This window comes from Aspergillus novofumigatus, assembly GCF_002847465.1.
Source record: "Aspergillus novofumigatus IBT 16806 chromosome Unknown P174scaffold_4, whole genome shotgun sequence".
NCBI classification, from domain to species: Eukaryota; Fungi; Ascomycota; class Eurotiomycetes; order Eurotiales; family Aspergillaceae; genus Aspergillus; species Aspergillus novofumigatus.
Window position 1 is genome coordinate 19,336 of NW_020194277.1, and position 23,242 is coordinate 42,577.

General features: G+C 41.9%; 4 protein-coding genes across 4 annotated transcripts; 3 read left to right on the forward strand and 1 right to left on the reverse strand.

The window, feature by feature from the left end:
• Positions 1-5,285: 5,285 nt before the first annotated feature.
• On the forward strand, positions 5,286-6,061 carry P174DRAFT_388260 (16 kDa allergen; the record flags this gene model as incomplete). The annotated part of the gene is made up of 3 exons (XM_024823395.1): positions 5,286-5,474; positions 5,539-5,623; positions 5,682-6,061. 3 exons carry the CDS (start codon positions 5,286-5,288, stop codon positions 5,861-5,863), a joined length of 456 nt encoding a protein of 151 aa, XP_024682109.1. The 3' UTR covers positions 5,864-6,061.
• Positions 6,062-7,609: 1,548 nt separating this feature from the next.
• Positions 7,610-8,940, forward strand: P174DRAFT_459701 (uncharacterized protein; the record flags this gene model as incomplete). Its single annotated transcript, XM_024829790.1, has 2 exons — positions 7,610-7,759; positions 7,828-8,940. 2 exons carry the CDS (start codon positions 7,610-7,612, stop codon positions 8,938-8,940), a joined length of 1,263 nt encoding a protein of 420 aa, XP_024682110.1.
• A 115-nt stretch (positions 8,941-9,055) lies between these two features.
• On the reverse strand, positions 9,056-10,787 carry P174DRAFT_440823 (uncharacterized protein). Its single transcript, XM_024827145.1, has one exon. The coding sequence runs from the start codon at positions 10,542-10,544 to the stop codon at positions 9,171-9,173; it is 1,374 nt and encodes a 457-aa protein (XP_024682111.1). The 5' UTR covers positions 10,545-10,787; the 3' UTR covers positions 9,056-9,170.
• Positions 10,788-11,874: 1,087 nt separating this feature from the next.
• P174DRAFT_440824 (uncharacterized protein) lies at positions 11,875-14,804 on the forward strand. The gene has a single exon (XM_024827146.1). It carries the CDS (start codon positions 11,891-11,893, stop codon positions 14,666-14,668), a length of 2,778 nt encoding a protein of 925 aa, XP_024682112.1. The 5' UTR covers positions 11,875-11,890; the 3' UTR covers positions 14,669-14,804.
• The last annotated feature ends 8,438 nt before the right edge of the window (positions 14,805-23,242 follow it).

Sequence of the window (23,242 nt, forward strand, 5' to 3'; positions counted from 1 at the left end):
TGACATCTAACCCACATGGATATGGATAACCCATTGGGTGCACGTGATCTAGGGCCTTAAGGGACTGATAAGCTTATCCAACCTAATCTAGGCCTAGGTAGGGATATATTTTTATATATATAGATAGAGAATAGTCATATCTATCTATATATAAAATAAAAATATTAGATTTACTAAGAGAAATTAGAGTTATGGTGGATTTTATATTTTAGATAATAATGCTTAGGACAGTAGTAATAAGAAATATATATCTCCGCACCATTTTTCATCCCAACTTTAGGAAGCCCCTATACCCCCTAATTAAGCATATTTCAGCTTATAGGATAGGTAATATATAATATTTATATACTAAGTTATTATATTAATAAACAAAATATATAGATATCCTAGTGGTGTGGCTAGAATACTAGAAAAATGGGTGGTAATTAGAATACTAGGGGTCACCTGACTAGGTATTATGGATATATCCATTATCCGCAATCCAACCCGCATGGATATGAGGGTGGGTTAGATAGGTGGTGGATCAACCCATAACCCACATGGGTTGGATTGAACCCCTTGCGGATCAACCCATAACCCACATGGGTTGGATTGAACCCCTTGCGGATCCATCCAAACCCAATCCACGACCAGTCTACCCTTAATTACTAGATATCTCTATTTTAATAGGCTTTTATAGCAATCACAGGATATTTTATTAATAATAAATAGAATTATTAAGAAATTTTACTTAGTTTTAAACTACTTCATGGATCTCACTTAGGTACTAACCTAAGTACTATTCTTTTTAATCTACTTCAGCAGTATAAGATTATAGATTATATACTTTCTATTATAATAGATAATACATTAAATAATATTATATTAATAGAAAGTATATAAGGTTTAATCTAGTTAAATTAAATTAGCACTAATACTATAATTATCTGTATTCCCTATATTATGCATGTGATCTAGCTCAGTTTATAGAAGCTTCTTAATTAGATAAAAGCTAATCTAAAGAATAAGATAATAGAGATTAATTAGTTAGAGGCCTAATTATAGTTACTATAAGTAAGATAGTAAAAGTAAGAGATTATTAATACCCTTAATAAAGTAAGTCTCTTTATAATATAGTATTTAGATTAGTATATTAATTATTATAATATTACTAGGTAAGGGCGCTTATAATTTTTATTAATACAAGCCCTTAATATTATAAAGCCTTCTATAATCTCTAGACTAGAGCACTAAAGCTTATACTAATCTAAGATATTAGGACTTACTAGAATTCCACCTTCTTAATACTCTAAAGAGTAAAGAAACTACAGCTAATCTTTAATTAGTTCTACTCATAAAATAGTTATGATCACTTAATACTTAACTAAGAAGAATAGTACTAGATTAAGTATCTTCTTTAGATTACTTAACTATTCTTTAAATTTACTACTATACTCTCTTAAATAAAAGATGTGACCATCCATGTTATCTTTAGTATCTATAATAAATTTTTAATTATCTTAAAGTATTAATTTATTAGCTTTAATAGAAGAAAGTAGCCTGGAGGAAGCTTATGCTTAGTGCTCTCTATATAGTAAAGAAGAAGCTATCTATCTACTATAGGGAAATAGATAAGATCTATAGTAATCTATTTATAATTAGGATAATCCTTATACTATAAAATAAGCTTTAGTTCTTTAGTAATAAGGATTAGGGCCTTAAATTATATAATTAATATTACAAAAGCTTTAAAACCTATGTAGGTCCATATAAGGAATACTTATCAGCTATATAGGGCTTACTATAGGTATTATCTTGAAATATTAAAGATTAATGTGCTTTTTGCTCCTAATTTTAATTAATTAGTAAGTACTAATAAGACTATATAGTATCTTAAGAGTGGTAAGTAATATTAGTATTCCTGCTAACACTCTATTAATTAATATTATCTAATAAAGATAGCCCTAATTACTCTATGGATATTCTGGAAAGAGCATAAATATAAATTTCCAGCTCTTGCAAAAATAGCATGTAATATACTCTTAATACCTACTACTAATACTAGTATTAAGTAGCTTTTTAATTCTACTTAAGATATCTACTATTATTATTAAGGCTCACTTAATTCTATAATAATCTAAGATCTAATGCTATTTATGTGTATATTAAGATTTAAAATAGAAGAGAAGGAACTTTCTCTTATAAAATAATATCTTTTAAATAAGGAATAGCAAGCCCTTAATAAAGAGAAAGATACTTAACAGCTTTAAGATACCCTTAAGCTAATCAGTGATAATAAAGAAGATAATAGCCTAGAGATTAGTATAGACTAGCTAGCTATCTAGCAGCTATCTAAGCATGCATAGGGTAAGAGATAAAGGAGTATAGTATCTAATAATAAGTAAGAGGGCCAGGAACCTTTTCTATTAGATAATGAAGTAGTTCTTCCCTTACCTAATATATAATAGCATATCTCTAGATGACATTAGAAGTATATAAGGCATAAGGATGATTAGTTCCTTTATTATTAGTTATTAGTATTATAGGCTAACCTATGACATGCACTGCATTATATATATAGCTGTGGTTATATAGTGATAGTTAATTATTATAATAATTAGTATATTAGCTATATATACTTAGCTTCTCCCTTCTTCAGTAATAGTTAGAGTATAGCTCTATACTAGGATTCTGGCCTGCTTGAATTTATATATATAGTTTAAATACCTATAAATATAAGATAAGACTATATAATTAATGCATATCACATGATCTGTGATGTTTATCTGGTTTATCTACCTAACTGGGTTACCCAAAACCCAGCTGGGTTCTATATGAAAGCCCAGAACCCAACTTAGAACACACCCCTTAAGCCCAAAACCCAGCCCAAGTTAGGTTTGATACATGTTTCAGTTGGGTTACCCGGAACACCTGCCTAGGTCTAAGATTAGCTATAGTTGTGGTGTTGACCCGAACCTATGACTCCCTATATAGAACCATCCAACAGGGACCCTGGCGGCGTGGTTAGCCATGCAGGGTCTGGGAGAGGGATTCCAGTGCATGGAGGGTGCTTAGTAATGACCAGGGCTGCCCCATCACTGGGCTGAATCATCAGTTTGGGTCATAGGAGTAAGGGGACCGCCAATTCACAGGCCTGAACTGGGTGGGAGGCAGAGATATATATTACTACTGCAGAGGGGCACCTACAGCGTGAGATTCCACCCCCTAATGGGTACTAAGTTTGGCACAGATGATTATACAGCCACCCTGGCAGATCAGGGCTCCATGACTGGGACGATCGGAGGCAGCATGATAAGATGAACTAAAGGAGACCCCAATCACCCCGCCCAGACGGCAGGGGATGCGGTGGTGGTGGGATGCCATTACTGGGATGGGGGGTCGCAGGCGCCATAGCCAACGGCCTGATGGGGATGGGCGGAGCCTGCTTGTAGGGATGGCACTTTCATGCCAAAATTGGATGAGTTCTCCCACAGCACATGCATACCAAGCTCTGCATTATGTAGCATTTTTTATTGTCCCTCAGACATCCCTCCACAGACTGTAGTTCTGCGTATATTTAGTGCAGTAGTTTCTTGATTCGATCCACTAATTCACCTGTTAATCATGAGATAAACCTCCTCCAAGTTATGCAAACAAGTCTTACTTTGAACACCATCAGGTAAAAGGTCCATCATATCCACCATCTCCCATTTAGTAAAGAACTTGAACACTCGGTCTGGCGTATATAACGAACACAGAGCTATTCACGCGCCAAAGAACACCAATTGCGCTGCCTCTAGGATTTAGAGCTCCTCCATGGGCGGGTTTAGCTATGCGACAAGTACCATACATGGTATCCCAAGCATGGGAGGCTCGCTTCAGCTTGATTAAAAAAAAGCAAGGAACAGGCAGTTATTTTAGTAGGCCACAATGTTTATCTTACCTAACCTTTTTATGAAAGTCGAAGCTCCATTACCCCCTAATAATGGTGGTATTGTTCTTACACGCCTCCTATATACACCAGGGGCAACATGGGAGCAGGAGTGAGATTGGCAGTGAGCCTCACCAAACCACGGAACCTTACTTCAACAGGGTCCCAGTTCGCACTCGCTTCCAGTCACACTGACCACGCATATTGAGCTGTATACAAGCCTGACATGACATCATGCAGTACGGTATGGCTCAATACCTGGTCAGTATTAGAAGATATTTATCTTGCAGCTCTTCCTATTTTGTACTAGTGGTTCCTGTTTTAGGGCTCTGGAGACAAAGCAACAATCTTTGGGGGGTGACACAGGTTTTGGCTTCGAGTGCAAGGTGCTGTGGTGATCTAATTATACTTATTGAGTCCTGCAAGACGAGCATACTCCAGGTCCTATTTAAATGGGCAAAAGGCGTGGGGAGAGTGTGTGACACAACCCATGAATGGCCTGGAGTGGCGTAGCCCTTGCTTCTGTGATCTAAGTCATTGAACAAGTTGTTCGGATTAGGCTGTCAGCTTCTCGTATTGTACTGAGTTGGGATATAATATGAAGGTAAATATGTGCATGAATAACTTACATTGTATCAAAGGTGATTATGACCGGTCTTTGAATGTGGTTGGCTCAATAGAATAATCACGCCAAGCTTCTGGCGGCGGGGCTAACAAATAATTGACGTGAGTTTGGGGGTCAGGCTGATTTCGAGAATCTCTGTAAAGGACATGTCTACTCTGGAAGGGAGAATATACACATCGTACTACAAGCATTCCTTGCGACATACCCATGGAGCCGCGGTCTGACGGGGGACAGCATCCACCATCGCATTCACGTGGGGAACGGGCGGATGAATTTGGGGGTACTTGGCCGGGGCCAGAAGTGGGGAAACCAGCTGAGATTCTAGACTGACGAATTCCTTGATTCCAGGAGTATCTCCACACCACTGAGATCATCCTTACTTGACGTGGATCACTGTCGACAGGACGCCCATCCAATGTTGAGAAACTGACCGCCGGGATGCAACGGTATCCCGTGCGGTGTCTGATGCGGAGTACATGCAGTGGCTATAATGCGCATGTCTCACCTGCCACCCGTGTTGATTGGCGGGGAAATGGATACCCGAGTAGTGGCCTGACAATCCAGGACGTTGAATGGGCCAGGGCGCCGCGATGTCTTGGATGCTCTTCTTGGATGTTCCTCATCGGTAACTCATTGGTACTGCGGTGTTTGAGTAGCAGAGCTATATGAAGCCCGGGCTTCCCCTCATCTAATCGGGGGTGAGACAGGTACTTTAACTATTCCTTGCTAACCTTTAGACTAATATCCGCCATGAAGACTTCTCTGATTGCGTTCGGTACCCTCCTCGGCCTGACCTCTGCCCAGAATGCCATCGTGAATAACGACTGTAGCACCACCGTGTACGTGCAGTCGTTCCCCTACGATGGCAGCGCCCCCGGCCCTCTGACCACCATTCCCTCGGGCGGAACATTCTCGGAGAAATTCAGAGCCTCTGGATCGGTACGTTTATCTGTTCTGCCCTAAAGCCAGATAATGAGAGAGGCTGACCAGAACGAATGCGCAGACCATCAAGATCACCAAGACCAAAACGCTGGATAAGCCTCTCTTCTTTGGCTATTCATTCTCTTCTAACCCAGACTATGCGTACTGTAAGTATTCCATATCCACTTGTCCTCTACGAAATCTTCCACTAACAGCATTTTTCAGATGAGCTGAGCACCGAATGGGGTAACCCCTTCGCGGCAAACCACAACACGCTGAGCCCCGGAGAAGGCTGCGAGGAATTTGACTGCGCAGCCAACGATGCTGGCTGCTACAGTACGCCGGCTCACAAGAAGGTCTATGGTTGTCCCCAGCCGGTTACTTTGACGGCGTCACTGTGTGTATAACCATCTATCTTTCATACACTATACAACGATTTAGGGGGATGGTTATCACTCTGCTTGCTTCCCTGAAACTATCACACTCTATCAAGGTCTTTTGCAAAAGTAAAATGTGTGATATACACGGCTATTGGCCCCGCCTAGTCCTATGAACCAACCGTACCTTTTAGTCTTAATCAACAAGAATCCGATCGGTAGTAGTCTTATCCATGGCTGGTTCTCAACCATAGTTAGTAAGTATAAGAGTTCAGATGTAGAGATTTCAAGGACGATATGTGCGATGGCTTCTTGCTCTGCCATGTCCCAGTTGCATGGTTTTTAATTGCAGGCCCCAGGTGGATATTGTACCTACCCTTATCCTGCGACAAGAAGCATGCGACGTCATTGGATAAAACCATAATTAGCAGCATCGAAGGTGCAGCTCTGTAGCTAGCTATATATATACAATCTACTGGGCGGAGACATAACGATACCAGCTAGAGGACGTTGGACAAAGTTGTAGACATACTCGAAATCGCAGCGGTTCGGTTCCAACTAGGATTGAACTTGCCCGAACTCGGACTGAATGCAACTCTAATATTACCTAGTAATCATAACAGGCAATCCATAGTGGAAGTAGTTTAAAGTTTAAACTATAAGTAGCTATAGGGAGTTAGGCTACTTAGGGAGGTTCCTAGCCAGTAGGGTATTATTAACTAGGCTATAAGTTACTACTATAATTACTAGGTTATGGGAGTGTATAGGTTTGCTAATAGAAATATATATTATAATAATTAGAATGAACTACTTAGCTTCCTCCAAGCTGTTTAGTTCCCATATTTTTATTCTACATGTGCGGAGTTCGGGCAAACTATTATGCAAGCAAGAGGGGCCCCAACGGGGGTGCGCCAGTGGCTCAGCACGTGACACAAGCCATGGACAAAACATATATCGACTGTAGCGTTGGGATAGTCATGCAGAACTTCGACGCCGTCAGGAAACTTGGGCGGCAAAGAGTCTTTCGCGGACGGCTGCGATAATTTCGGCGGACCGACCATATCCATGTAGGTTGGATCAGGGTTGACCCCCATCCAACCCAAAGCATTTGATGGGTTGGATATGGATTTTTGGATTGGTTCAACCAGTCTACGTAATTCTTATAGTCTCTAGATAGAGTGGATATAGACTTTAGAGTAGAAATAGATATAGACTCTGCTAAGGCAGGATATGGACTCAGTATAGTGACTGTATAGTGCAGCTTAAAGTACATATTTTATGAGGACTGAGAGAGCTTGTAGACAAGATTATGGGCATATGTTAGGAGCACGTGGAAATTTACCTCATAGATAGCCGATATTACAAGCAGAAGTCCTCCCCCGTACTCAACTAAATCTTTGACCGTTTTATGATGTTGGAGACTTGATATGCTACCGAACAATTTCAGTACACCAAACATGTGCGGGAACCGCGAGTAAAAGGCGGCTCACTTGTGAATTGTTATGTTGAACAGTGCCTTGCTGGGAGAAAAGTAAAGGTTCGGCCTGGCCCGCACCGCCCACCACGGCGGCAACCCCGCACTGGTCTGCGGCTGATTCATTGTACTTATTCATACTAGTGGCCAGTGTGGGAGCCATGGTAATAATCCATACCTCGAGCAGAAATACATATATGTGTATATAACCTATATACTAATGTAGGAGGCCACACTGTAGGTAGGCACGACCAGCTGACCACAAAATTCCAAGTTTTAGGTTTTTGCCGATGTTAATTACCATGTCCCATCCGTTACCTGCATCCCTTCGAGCAGCCTGCGCTCATCCGGACTCACTATTCACCCTTCCAGAAGAGGATCTCCTGCGCCTGGTATATAAGGAGTTTCCCCAAGAGATCGACCGTCTCAAGAGAGCATACTCCGTTCGGCCCGTCGCCCCTCAACCGCGCCCAACACCCCGTCGCCCTCATACATCCTGTACCAAAAAAACTTCGATGAGGTAAACCGGACGCTCGTAGCACTCCTGACGCTACGATGGATTCACACAGGACAATATGAGATCTTCGTTGGTTCCCAGCCTCCAGAGCTCCGCTTATCGAGCTCCTCATTCGATTGGATCCGGAAATTCTACGCCCAAGTCATCAAGAGCCCTAACGATCTCTACATCCTCATCACCTCCGTCGTCATTAATGATCTAGGCAAGGATCCGCAGCTCGCATCGGACTGCCGCGACCTAACGGGGAAAGACATCTCTACTCTCAACCACGACGCCATCCTCCTCAACGCCTGCACGACCGCACAGAGCCTCGTCCCAGCGCTGGCTCGCTTCTCCGCCCCGCAAGACAGGGACAAGCTCATCAGGGGGATCAAAATTGGCGCATCATTCAACTTTGGCCAGCTGGCACAGGCAGAAAATGCTCCCGCCTGCCTATCCGTTTTTCAGATGATGGAGGCTCCTCACCACCGCCACAGCTTCCAGCTCCGCTTCATGGAGCAGCTACTTGATGTTGCTGGCACGGCAGGTCACCTGGACTGGACCTGTGCGAAGACTCTCATCCAGCCGGTTTTTAACGCGTATTGTGATGTCTACGATGCCTGCGAGGGCGTCATGGCTGGCACACTCGATGTGCGCAGTGGATATGACCTTGTCTTGGCTCGACGGGCAGATCGGCTCCATAGCACGGGATTCCGGCTGCTTCATGTGGAGGAGGATAGAGAAGACCGTGCCCTGATGCGGGTGTTATGCATGGGGAGCGTGACGTCGCTGGACACCGCGCGGCGCTATGAAGCCGCATGGAGGACTCTCGGCAACGCGACCCGGGAGGCGCTGGTAAACGATCTTAATATTGTTGGCTCGAAGGATGCGCCAGCCGTCCAGCCGACTTACATGCCGGCATTGCTTTGCAGCGTCCACGATGACCAGCGAGCGTTGACATGTGCATTGGGGTATCTTGCTCGGGTCATGGGTGCGACGAAGAATCTGACCAACTCCACACCGGTGGTTATTGAGAGGAGTGTCTTGGGCGTGCTGAAGCAGTACATTGAGAACGAAGATTTTGGCCCTACTGTTCTGGAAAGGGTTGATGTACCAGATGCTGCGGTTGCTCTGTAACTGGCGCGATATCTCTTATACACGATCATCAACTATTAAATACCCTTACATGCACAGTTTAAGAGCATGAATGTATATTCTTGAAGCGCGGTCTAGTTTAAAACTTCCACGGCGCTGCATTTACCCTTTGCTTTCATTTCCTTTGCTGGATCTAGAGATGCTCACATGTACATAGCCAAGGCCATCGCCGTATTCATTGACGTTGTCAGATTCGTTAAACCATCGTCAGCCTACGTCCCATCACGGCCAATTCGCTTGTTATGCTTCATCTTCTTCTCAAAGTACACACTCATCCACTCCCGATTCCGGGGCATCAACCCCCAAGCGGCCATGTGTGTCTCTTCCTCCTCCGTTAGGCCCAACCAAGCATAAAGATCTTGCCGGCGCTCGACAATTTTCTTCTTTGTCGGGGGAGGACGAGCAGGTTCCAGGTCAAGGACGGCGCTTGCTCGTCTCCTTCCACCCTTCTTCTCGACGACCGTCACCACCTGAGGTAGTTTGGGCTCCCCTTGATCTTCGCTCCACTCGCTATACCAATCCGGGTAGGACGAGACAGTCGCCTTTAACCTCGAGCCCACCCAGCAAGTATATGACCAGGCCTCTTTTTCATCGTCGTCATTGCGTTTGCGGCTCATAACTGCTTTCCAAATCCTCCTCCCCATGTGCGAATCATCACAGCCAAACTTGAAGGCGGTTAGGATCGTCGCGGTGACCATCACCACCACTGTACATATTTGCGTGTATAGGGCCGACATGCCAATCGTGACCACGTGCACGCCGAACGCGACCCAACCCAAGAACCGGGTCGCCTGGTAGATGCCATGATTTGGCACATCCGGGGCGGTCGTAAACAGTAATTGGATTAGATGAGCGGCTGCAGCAATCGTGACAGCTTTCGACTCGTCGGTTATCACGATGACTTTAGCGATAGCGCAGGGGTCCTTGGGCGCGACGGGAATGGCCATGTGTTGCTGTTGTTGGTGTGGCTGTTTGTCTTTCTCGAGATTCGTTATCGTTTCGTCATATTTGTCCCGTTTCTGCGGATAGTTGTAGTTGCGCGCTTCCTGCTGCGCTCGACTGACATTGGCATCTATCCCGGCGCAATTCTGCGCGACCAGGATACATCGCACAACTACAGACACTATCATCGCCATCACATTGGCGAACCCCCACCAGTCCGCCGTCAGCACAGTCAAGGCAATAAGCATCCCGTGGACCGGCAGCGCCACAAGCAACACGCCGACAAGGATTGTCTTCCACCTTGAGGGCCGTTGGTGCTCAACAACCTCCCAGGTAATAACACTTCGCGCCTGACGCAGTTCCTGTGCGCGCAGCCATCGCGAGAACCAGCCCGCCAGCTCGGTCGTCACGATTCCTGCGGAGATGTTGTACAGCGTGAAGCCGAACTGCTTGGAGGTGAACCGGTTTCCCGCCACGACGAAGGCGCCCAGGAGAGGCATGTAGTCTAGGTAGTGGCTCGGGACGAGCCGCCCCACTATGCGGTCCATCTCCTCCGCGCCCAGCAACGTTACCAGGCCGAGCGCGTCGATGCGTAGACCTGCTCCCTCTGCCCAGGTGTTCAGGCGCTGGTGCCAGGGATACATGGCTGATTATGATGAAGACTGACTGCCAACCGGTAGTCAATATGTTAGTAATAGTGTCGTGAAGAGAGGGGCTGCAAAGGCCGTTTATAATCAGTCATACTGCCATCTGCAACGATCTGCCAGCCTTGGCCTTCTTCTTCTTTCCTTTCTTTTGGTGGGCGGGAGGGTAGGCCAGAAAAATCGTCTAGGAAGGAATTTAACGATAACTGTTTTTCGCGGGATAATGGAAAGATTTCAGAGAGTCTTGCAGACGTACATAGAGGTACATATTCATACAGATATTCCGTGTGTCTATGTACCTTAGGAGATTATGGCCTTTCCTTGAGCCAGGCTCCTTCAGCCTTCAGCTGCAATCAGAATTGATCAGGCTGCATTAGACACCGCTCGAGCCTTGACGCCAGTCCCGAGCAGTATTAGCCTGCCGGCCCGCAACAATACTCAGTCGAATTAAAAACAGTTGTCAGCCGTAATATTATGAATGATGTCTGACTGCGATCCCGCGAAAATCGGAAAAGACAAGCTCAAAAGAACAGATTAGGTGAAAGCAACAGACCAATCCTAACGACGAGGGGGCCCTCTCTCCAGTGACTCAAATAAGGAAAAATAGGGTTCCATTTCAACGCCGTGGACATTCTTTGACGATTACTAGTTGAAAGGAATAAGAGCATTCAAAACGCACTCAAACACTGGTAATTTCGTCCCAGTCGCCCTAACTACTCTGAGTACTTCACTCTGACGTGAGAACTAGTTACCTGAATAATATATGACACATAAACACAGTCCACAACTGCAGCGCCGGAAGGGCTGTAGCTGACTTGTTGACAAACCAACCAGCAGCGACAGACCTTGTTATGGAGGGTAAGGGACCCAGGCCGAATACGAGGGTGAGGCTTAGCGGGGACAACACGGACGGGGCTCGTGCCGATCCAGACCCCCTTTTACACCAAATGCTCCATAAGAACGGATTAGATCAGCAGAATAATTCAGGGAACAGTAGTAGGCGATTTTGAGGCGCTGCGGACTGTGAAAGGGGCGTCCAGATTCCTGTCAGAGCACCGTATGTATTGCGCTGATTGGGTGCTAAGACGAGTCTGAAAATATCATTTACCGAGTTGGAAACTGACCTCCGAACTAAGCATTTGTTGGCTAGTTGTGAAAGAGGAGTCAGATTATTAATTTCCACAATTTTGCGCACGGGGCCAAGACAGCCTCGTCTGACGACCAGCTCTCTTCTGGCGAGGTTGAATATTATATAGCCGTTGAATGCTCGCCACTAAAAGGTACTCAGTAGGGAGATAATTACGCTCCATAACAGGGGTGGAAAAGGAGGCAACATGGAAAAGACAATGGCGGCACCTTCACAGGTTCCCATCACCAACGAGCAACAGCAATCCCACCATGACGATAGCCATTTCCATCTTCCCTTCGTCAGCACCAACCGGGCAAAGGACCATCTCACTAGACAGTACAATGGCAAATGGTCGATAAGAGGGAGATTCCAGCGACCAGCCATAACCGCAGACCAGCTTGATAATCGCGCGCGAGAGCTGGAAGATGCCCGCGGCGTGTACAGAAAGCGACGGTATCGAAATGCTGATGGCGATAACTCGCACGAGAAGTATCCCGACCTCGACACGTACTACAGCACCAATAAGGAGATCCCTCGTCGGCTCGCTGTGCAGGCGACCCCGGAAGCGCATAATGATACTCGGCCTCGGCATTGGGGTCTGCGCAAGATCAAGGGTCACTCACCGCTTATTATTCGGTTGGCCGAGTTTTGCTTGAATCCGCTTGGATATGAGTATGATGACAAAAAGGAAGATTATGACGATGACCCTGACGAAGATGAGGCGATCCCCCATGAGAAGCAGAAGGAGAGGAAGGGTTTGGGCCAGGTGATGAAAGATCTTTGTCGATGGACCCTGCATGCCCTGGCATCGACGGTCTGCACGATACTCCTCGCGTGGGTTATCCAGTTGATGCTCTCTATCCAGATTGTCACCGCGCCATGGACAGATGACGGGTCGAGCGAGCCGTACGCGGAATACGAGAACGTGCAGTGGTACTGGCCTAAACATGCAATCAACCCGCTCGATCAGGCGCCGGCACCGAACAACGACAAGCCGCAGTCGCAGGTCGCCAGACTGGCGATCCCTCGCCGCCTGGTGGTCAAAGACGCCTCCACAGGCCGGTGGGTGGCGAAGAAGACCAACGACCTCCGTGATCCGAAGACCGGCCTGCTCCCCCCGTACATTTTCCTCAGTTTCTCGCGGGCGAATTTCCTTGGCAAATCAGACGAGGCCCTGCGGCCTTTTTTCGATCGGGTCGCCGAGAGCCTGCTAGCTCATGAGAATGAGCACAGCCAGGATGACGTACCGGTGCAGGCGTTCTGGGTGGACGTGTATTGTGTCTCGCACGCAAGCAAAGAGCAGAGGACCAGGGATGTCCACACAATCTGTGACGCCGTTCGCTGTGCAAAGCGCGTATATGTGGTCCTGCCCAATGACGATCCGGAACACAAGAAAATCTGGGGTGCGCGCATTTGGACCTTGCCGGAGGTTTTACTCGCTGCGGACAGAATTCGATATTGTTTCTCGTCTCCACCTGCAGCGGGAGAAGTATACGATAGCCAGGTTACCTCAAGACCGCACGAGCTCACATTGACCGACATGCTCGAGAGCTTCTGGCCTGGGTCCAGCCCCAAGTCATGGAAGGAAGACGACGATGACAAGGAAGACCCATGGAAGGACGATGGCAAGGAAGACCGCAGGTTGGAGCAGCAACACGAAGAGGCAATCGGCCACCTCATCAACCATTACAGCAACTCCGCAAAACTGAGCGAGTTGCAGCTGTTTACCTGTGCAGTCCAGGCCCTAGCGGAACGAGCCGAAGGGAAGTCGACCGAGGGCTACACGACGACCGACCTGGCCTACGCCGCCATGGGACTGTTGGCCTATCGAATTGTCCCCAATGCCTCGGACAACGCCTTTCAAGCCATCGCTCGGCTCTCGCTGGTTAACGATAGCAACCGATTGCTCGAGCGCCTTGCCTGCCTGTGGCCGCACCCAGCAACGAAGAACGATCAGGAACAGGACCTCATTGTGGCCGGCAGCGAGGAGCTTCTGCGCAATATCGCGGATCGCGATCAATACTCGGTCCATCTCTGGGACATCCAACCCATGTGCGATGTCGTGGGTATCGGTGATGACCCATTCACGCCCACTGTTATCCTGGACCGCTGTCGAGCGATCCCCATCCGGTGGAAGGATTTCCCGAAAATCAAATATGTCAAGGACCTCAATGGTTTCCGTGCCACCGTATCGCAGAAAATCGTGTACTGCGGCGCTTGGTTCCTAGCAACCGGCTTCGGCCTCTTCGCGTCCGGGCTCGCGCTCCTCTTCTCGGTTTTGCCCTACGACAACAGCAACAGTAACCGTGACGATCGCGCACCGCGGCAGCAGAACGAAGTCCAGCCGGCCATGTATCTCTTGGGCGTGGCTTTGTTCATTGGCTGTGGATGGGTTATCTCGTGGTTCAGTCCGTGGGCGGTGCGACAGCTCTGCAACGGCGGATACACGGGGGTCTCATGCCATTTGGTCGGGTTTGAAGGAACGATGCCACTGGAAGAGATCGAGAAGGCCATCTGTGGCTTCGACAATAAACGTTTCTCCTATGCTGCCTCGTCGACCATCTTCTCCCAAAACCTACGCCATCCCAAGATACGAGCCGGCAGAGCCCCGGGCGAAGGAGGATGGGCGGCAGAAGCCAAGCGCCTCGGAGTGCCTCCAGGCCACCGCCTGTTCACCATTGTGGACACAGGGAACTGGACCGTGTCGGTGATTGCTGCTGAACGACCACCTGTGGTGGCCTTGATCTGTGGCCGCGAGGGCGGTATGCTCCGGACCCTCCTGTGCAGCTGGCGCTTCGAGAACAACTGTCTGTACCGCGAGTGTGTGGTGCGCATGCGGAGCTCGCTGGAGCACCTCGCCACGCCGAATGACTGGCTGAAGGTCAGCTTGGCTTGCCAGGGCGATGTGGCTCGCACACGAGTGAATCACCGAAGCCTGGAGAAGCATCCAAAGCGCGCGCCCACTCCTCAGGTTGCTGTTTGGGCGTCAGGGTAGTCGCTAATGTCGTATCTTCCTACTATGTTGACGTATAATACTATAATGCTTGTATGGCTATATAGTCCCTGCGTCGCTGAGTTTTAGAATAACACAAACGGACAGAGAAAATGGCGTACCATATACATTTCCGTCCATGCTGATTACATGTGACTACAGTGGGGTGCAACAAGTGTCGACCACCTTACCTTACCGCCTACTATAAACTACATGAAGGAGTTTGATTCCATTATAACTCATAATTTGTAGACCCACCATCCCAGGACAATATTCATGAGAAAAGTGAGGACGAAGTAGAATAGGCACCTGTTTCTGTAAATAGTTGAGATAGGCAAATACAGCTTCCGCAGTGATTCCGTCTTATCGAAAAAATTTTTAGTTTGACAGCTTCTCTGGACTTATTTATTTCCCCAGGATAGCATGCTCGCGATCTGACTGGTCAAATCAGAATTTCAAAATCCTTTAGTTACCGCAGGCGGTAAGACGGTTGACAAATGCTGCAAGTTGGGCGTCAGGTGATAGGGAGCTAGTCAGGTGGTGGGCTACGGTATCCGTGGTTGGCGCCATTCATTCTATCTACAGGCCTGAACGACGGCGAATATTCCAACTGCTGATGATAGCTTTTCCAAGATCTTAAGAGCCCCGACAGTCTTGTGCCGCCTTATCTTACTTACGAAAGCTTTGCACATTGTCAAGAAGGTCGACATTTTGGAGTCAGGTTATCTTTTGAGGTGATTGCGCACAATGCAATGTTCCTGTTACACTTGTCGCCGGCAGCATGTTAAATGCATAAATGCATAATGGCCTAACCGCCCTGCAAGAAATGCACAAACGCTGGGCTAGAATGTTTTGAGAAAAGGCCTCTTAGATGGGCTGAAGGTGCGACCTACTAAGGGAAAGTAGGCACATTGTCAGCCATGAATACTTACTATACCATACTTAGGCTGTTTGCATCTTTATTAAACTTCCTCTCTTTATAATTGTAGTGCCTGGATATCTCCTGCTAGGCTGATTATTCATCTAAGATCATCTTATTAATTAGCTTTACTAGTTACAGCATAAACAGTTCTACTGGTTCCTTAATAGTAATTATCTGATCATCTAGATTAATATATTTCTAGACCATTTTCTACATAGTAAGTATTTAAATGTAAAGGCTCAACTGCAGCCCAGCCACTCAATTATGCAGCCACCCCTTGCTTCCTAATTATTTTCAACCTCCTGTTTTCACACCTTGAGCCGCTTTCGAATCATCACTGAATGCATCTAGGATAGACAGCAAAGATAAATAGTATCCCCCTTGTAGACTGGTTAAACCCAACCCGGGAACCCTAACCCAACCCGGCCCGAACCCGCCATGGGCCGGGTTTGGGTTCAGGTTCTAGGGCCCGTGGGTCGGTTGGGTTCTAATTCTTAGAACCCGCTAAGGGTTGGGTTCTAAAAACGGGTTTTAATTACAATACCTAGTAATTAGAATACACTAACCTAGGTTAGATTTCTATGTAGAATGCATTATTTACATACATATTTTGGATGCTAGTATAGATGCTAGTATGGTATAGAAAAATTAAATACATACTAACTAGATTAGGTAGGCGGAGAGTTGATTTTTCGGCAGAATAGAACCCGCTGGGTTGACTATCTAGAACCCGCTGGGTTATGGGCCGGGTTTAGGCCCTAGAAATCTAGAACCCGAACCCGGCGGGTTGGGTTCAAAAGATAGGAGAACCCGGCCCAACCCGCGAAAATAACAACCCTACCCCCTTGTCTGGTATTTAAGAAGATAAGGATTAGTTTTTATTTTATATGATCTACTACTCTCTACCATCCTCTTCCATTGATTATTATTACTAATTCTTACCTAGTTAACAGGCCATCTACCCTGATACATAGATCCTTACAATTTCTAATCCTTCTTTCTTTGACTACTTAAGTATTAGTTATAATGCCTGCTAATTTTCACCATAGAGCTATTGCTTCTAACCCTTTGCCAGTAGAATAACATGGTTCTATTAAAGAAACATCTCCTAATCTAAGTAACTCCTCTACCCCTACTAATCAACCTTAAGAGTTGAAGGGTGCTGAAATACAATAAATCCTATAATAAATTACTGAACTTGAATGCCTTCAACAGATTCAAAGAGTTAATAAGTTTAAACAGCTTTCCCATCAAAATAACACATCTTCAACAGAAGATAGGCAGGAAATTAAATTTAAGAATCTTCCTATCTTTACTATTAAATATTCACTTTAGAAAAGAGAAGAATGGCTCTAAGATATGGAATATATATTCTAAGGAGCCCCAAAGAAATATGCCCCTAATAAGTTTAAAATTATTACTACTATTATATAAATAGACTCTACCTATAGGCAGTGATAGTACATTAAAATTCATAAAATATTAATAGAAAGATAATAAAATACTAAGAATTTATGGTAATTTTTTAAAGACTGGACCTTAAGCTTAATCTAAGACACTAAAACTATTAAGACTAATATTATTATTAAATTACATTAGGCCTATTAACGCCTAGATAAGGACCCTAGAGAATTTTATTATTATCTAGATTCTCTAGAACAATATTTCCCTAGATAAGATAAAAAGTAATAAGCTCTGGCCTTCTTTAGCAGCCTGTAAAGGCTCAGCTGCAGCCCAGCCACTCAATTATGCAGGCACCCCTTGCTTCCTAATTGTTTTCAACCTCCTGTTTTCATACCTTGAGCTGCTTTCGAATCATCGCTGAATGCATCTAGGATAGACAGCAAAGATAAATAGTATCCCCCTTGTCTGGTATTTGAGAAGACAAGGATTAGTTTTTATATTAGAAAGCCTCAAGAAGGGAAATCTTAAGATAGTAACCCATCAAAATGCTTTTAAAGGAATTCTGAGAGATTTATAAAACCTAAATGAAACTAACTTAATAAGGATGGGAATCCCTTAAAATGCTATAAATATAGTAGTAAAGAACATCTTACTAACTAGTGCATTGCAAGGGATGCTAAAGTCTAATTAATTATAGAAAATAATGAGGGGTTGGAGTAAAACCTATGCCTCTAACCTCCTACCTAGTAGTAGGGACTACTACTCATTTCTATATTCTAATACAGCTAGCTAACAGCCTTAAAACATATACTAATCTTAATAGCTGTACTAAGGTTGATATTATTAGCATTACTTTTATAAAATCACAAAAGCTATAGCAAGCTAAACTTACTACCCCTATTATTAAGGCAGTTAACAACTTTGTTACTCCTACTTATGGGGTTTAGAAGGTTCCTATTATTACCCATGATTCTAGGGGCATTAGGCAAAGCTTTAAATAAGCTTATATAGCTATTAATTAAGATCCATAACCTAAAGGGAGTCCTATCCTTCTTTTAATAACTATATTACAGGACCTCTGCATTCACCTATCACTATGGAATTACTAATAGTAGTTTAAAACACCTACCTTCTCTCTAATAGCTCCACAGAAGTTTAAGAAGCTATATTATAACTATACAACAGTATTTGCATTAGTTAAATTACCTGAAGAGATATAGCTTTCTAAGGAAGAGAAGAATCAGAAATATTATTCTCTTGAAAATATACCTCCAGAATTAGCTGGGTTTTATAATGTATTCTTAGCAGAGAAATTAAAGATTATACCCTCTCATTCCTCTTAGGATCACACTATTAAAACAAAACCTAATAAATTACTACTATTTAGTCCACTATATCCCTTATCCCAAGCGGAACTTCATGAATTAAAGGAGTATCTTAATAAGAACATTATATATAGAAGAATTCAACCTTCTAAAAGCCCTGCTAGAGCCCCTATTCTTTTTGTCCTAAAGAAAGATGGGGGGTTAAGGCTATGTATAGATTACTAGGGACTTAACAAAATAATAGTAAAGAATCAGTACCTATTACCCCTTATATTAGAGATTCTTGACCAAATCTCAGGGGCGAAATACTTTAGTAAGATTGATATCTAAGATGTGTACTATCAAATCCATATTAAGGAAGGAGATAAATAGAAGACAGCCTTTTATACCTAATATAGTCACTATAAATATATAGTTATGCCTTTTAGCCTTATAAATACACCAGCTACCTTCTAAAATTACATTAACACTGCCTTACATAACATTCTTGATATCTTCTGTGTAGCCTATCTTAATAATATCCTAATCTTCTCCTAAACAAGATAGGAACACACTGAACATATCTCTTAAGTCTTAGAAAGACTATAGAAGGTGAAACTTTATGCTAAACCCTTAAAATACACCTTCTACTAAAATCATGTTAAATTCCTAGGATATATCATTTCAGCTAATAGTATATCTATAGATATAAGCTAGGTAGAAACTATTATTACATAGGAGGAACCCCATAGTTATTATAATATCTAGGTCTTCTTAGGCTTCTATAACTTCTATTAATAATTTATTAAGAACTACTCCTTGATTGCTTTACCTTTAACTAATCTCCTGAGAGGAATGAAGGAAGGAAAGAAACTAGGATTAGTAAAGTTCAAACTTATTAAAAAGCTTATATTTTAAAGACTTATTACAGCCTTTCAGGCAGCACCACTATTATAGCACTTTAATTCAGCTCTACTAATTTAGATAGAGATAGATGCCTTAAAAGACAGCATGGCTAGTATCCTCTCCTAACCAGATAAACAAGGGAGATGGCATCCTATTACCTTCTAGTTAAGAAAGTTCACAGGAGCTGAACTTAATTAGGTAATACTAGATAAAGAATTATTTACCATTATTTATTCCTTTAAATATTAGCATTAGTATACTAAAGGAGCCATGTATTAGATTAAGGTCCTTTCTAATTATGCTAACCTACAAGGTTTTATAAAATAACTAAAGTTAAATGGCAGACAGGCCTATTAGTTAATTTTATTAATGCTATTTAATTTTATTATTAAGCACTAAAAGGGGAAGGCTAATCCCACTAATACACCTACAAGATAATATGGTAATCAGACTATGCTATAGTCTGAGAATAATAATATTATTATACTAATTCATAGATGAATGGTTGCTATATAGTTACTAAGGACTAAGGGTTAAGATAACTATAAACTAGAGCTGGGCAATGCGCTATTAGAGCTCTATAATTATAAAAACCACCTATAGCAGGAGGTAATTTACTAAGATAATCTATAGCAGTTAACTAATAACCAGTCAATACCATAAGCCTTAGTTGAGTGTGCTACTTAAAAGGAAAATATTTACAAATATGAAACTACTAAAGACCTGAAGGGTTTAATTAAATAATTATAAACTAAAGATATTAAGGTTTAATGCTGAATTGCCGCTGTTAGGCAGAATGCTATAGGGCAAAAATATTAGAATATTAATTCTAAAGATCTTTTATAATTTAAAGGCAAGTTATTCATGCCTAATACTATAATTAAGGAACTAATTAATTAGTATTTACTATAATAAACTACTAGCTGGTCATTTCAGCAGAAACCATATAGAAGCTTTACTAAGGGAAAAGTTCCACTGGATAAATCTATAAAATAATGTTAAAGCATATATTAAAGAATGTCTAATATGCTAAGGCACTACAGCACTAAGGTATAGGCCTTATAGCAAGCTTAATTTATTACTGCAACCATCCTATCTATTTAGTGAACTATTAATAGATTTCATAACTAGACTTTCAACAGTACTATATAGGATTAATCTAGTTAATAGTATTTTAGTTATAGTTAATAGGTTCTCTAAATAGTCACTCTTCTTCCCTATTTTAATAATAATAACTATAGCAGAACTAGCAGAACTATTCTATTAAGAAGTTAAATTAAAATTTAGACCACCTAATAGCATCATTTCAGACCAAGGACCAGTCTTTACTAGTAAACTCTAGGTGAAATTATGCTATATTATAAAGATTAAGTAAAGACTATTAACTATATTTCATGCCTAAACTAATAGTTAAATAGAATGGATGAACTAAGTCCTTAAAAGATACCTCTATTATTTTGTTAATAAAGAATAAAATAACTGGGCAACTCTGCTAAGAGAAGCTAAGTTTACTATAAATAGAGTAATTAACACATTACTAAATAAATCCCTATTTAAAATCTTACTAGGCTATAATCTAGATTTTTATATATATACCAAGGATAGTACTATAGGGGGAGAGATTCCAGCTGTGATAGCATAAGTATAAAAACTTTTAGATCTTTAAGAAAGATTGAAGGAATAATAGCGCAAAGCTAGTGAAATATAAGTAAAGTACTATAATAAATATTATAAGGAGTTAACATTAGAAAAAGGATAACTAGTAGGGCTATTAATAAAGAATCTTAAGTTAAAGGTTCTAAGCAAGAAGCTAGCTCCTACTTTTATTAGACCTTTTTATATACTAGGTGCTGTTAGTTTATAAGCATATTATCTTGCTTTGCCTATAAAATATAATTAAATTCATAATATCTTTTATATATCATACTTAGAACCATGGAATCAGGCAAAGCATGATTAATTACTACTAATACCAGAGCTTGAAGATAATAATAAATAGGAAGTTAAAGAGGTTAAGGATAACTACATTATCAGAAATGAATAGTACTATTTAGTTAAATAGAAGGACTGGCCTTTAGAATATAACTAGTGGGTCTATACTAATAATATAACTAATGCACAAGAAGTAATATAGAAATATAAGAAAAGAATTACTACTATCAACTAACGCAAAGGCGCTAGGAAGGCCTAGCTAAGGCTAAGTATAATAGATAAATGCAGAATATAACACTAACTTAAATATCCTTAAGTACTAAAGGAAAAGACTAATTAATATTAGCTAAGTAAGTCTAGCTAGCAACCACTATTTCATTACTATAGAAATAGATGCTAATTACCTTGATCTCCTCTATAAAAAAGAGAAGGGAGGCAGCCTAAGCCATATACCTAGTATTACCAGGCATAAGTTGAAGAGCTTTAGCTAAATAATATGCAGCCTAATTATTAGTAGTAGCCCTAGTATTTAGGTACTAAATATAAGCTATTTTAGTATAATAACCTTTAAGGAACTTATTATACTTATTACTCTGCAAGAATATTAGTATTAAGATAGTACTATAGTAATAAATTAACCTAGAAACTTACATGCTGTTCCTTTTTCTTTCCTATAATGCTATATAACTAATAGTGGTTCTACTCTATATTTTTAAAGGTATTAATAAGCCTAAGAAAGGTGACTAAAAAGTCCTTAAAAAGGCTCAGGTCCTAGGTATACTAGGGATTAAAGAACCTAGTATACTATTTAATAATAGCAGACAGGTTAAGGGCATTCCTGGCCATACTAGGTGCAGCCTAAGAAATAGCTGTTAACACCAAACTAACACATAGGACTAATATAACATACAGGTTTATAGAGTAAATAATAGGTGTTATACTAGATATACTTTATAGAAGTGCTGTCTAAAAGCTTATAATTAACTTTAAAAGGAAGACCCCCTTAGGGGTTAAAGTTCTTTAATATAGTATAAAGGTAATATATATATTAATACTTTCTATAAATAATAGTATTAGCTATAATGAAACTTAATAGCAAGAAATATAAAGAGGAAGCAAAATATAATAGAAATAAATAAGAAATTATAAGGATTAAAAGAACTTAAATATTAAGTATTAATAAATAAAAAGGAACTGTAATACTAAAGAAAATACTGTGATGTAAAAGAGAAGTATTAATATATAAAGGTAAAAGAAGAGAAAATATAAATAAAGATATAATTAAGATAAATATACTATAGTTATTATCTATAATAATATTATTTACTACTACACTATAGTACACAATAACAAAGAACATAATAAATTTTAAAATATACAAAGCTAATATAATAGAAGTGTTACATCTATCCTATAATTAGTTATCTCTATTAATAACATTACATTATGTCAACTATTGTAAGGATCTACGTATCAGGGTAGATGGCCTGTTGACTAGGTAAGAATTGGTGACGATAATCAATGGAAGAGGATGGTAGAGAGTAGTAGATCATATGAAAATAAAAACTAATCCTTGTCTGCTTAAATACCAGACAAGGGGGATACTATTTATCTTCACTGTCTATCCTAGATGCATTCAGTGATGATTTGAAAGCGGCTCAAGGTGTGAAAACAGGAGGTTGAAAATAATTAGGAAGCAAGGGGTGGCTGTATAATTAAGTGGCTGGGCTGCAGCTGAGCCTTTATAATTATACCCCCTCTAGTTATAATAACTGTCCTCAGTCAGAGTTATTGTTGGTGAGAACCATGGTATGGTTAAACCTTAATAAGAGGCAAATAGTGATCTCACTATGACAGCATAGTGATATCACCTAGCTACCCACTGCCTATAAATATGTCCTCAAGGTCACTCCTCACCTAGTTTTACAATTAATCAAGCAATCAAGAGAAATCAAGGAATTAAGACATTCAGCTAAGATATCCTTAGCTACTTCCTTCTACTATTCTTCCTTCTTACCTTGGCAAGCTATCTATTCCCCTTTGCTTTAGTGAACTCTACTAGTTAGTTATACACTACATACTACTTATCCATTCACATTTAGCCCCTGA

Excerpts from the sequence above, each read along its gene's own strand:
- P174DRAFT_440823 (XM_024827145.1), bottom strand. The coding sequence starts at position 10,544 with ATGTATCCCTGGCACCAGCGCCTGAACACCTGGGCAGAGGGAGCAGGT.
- P174DRAFT_440824 (XM_024827146.1), top strand. The coding sequence starts at position 11,891 with ATGGCGGCACCTTCACAGGTTCCCATCACCAACGAGCAACAGCAATCC.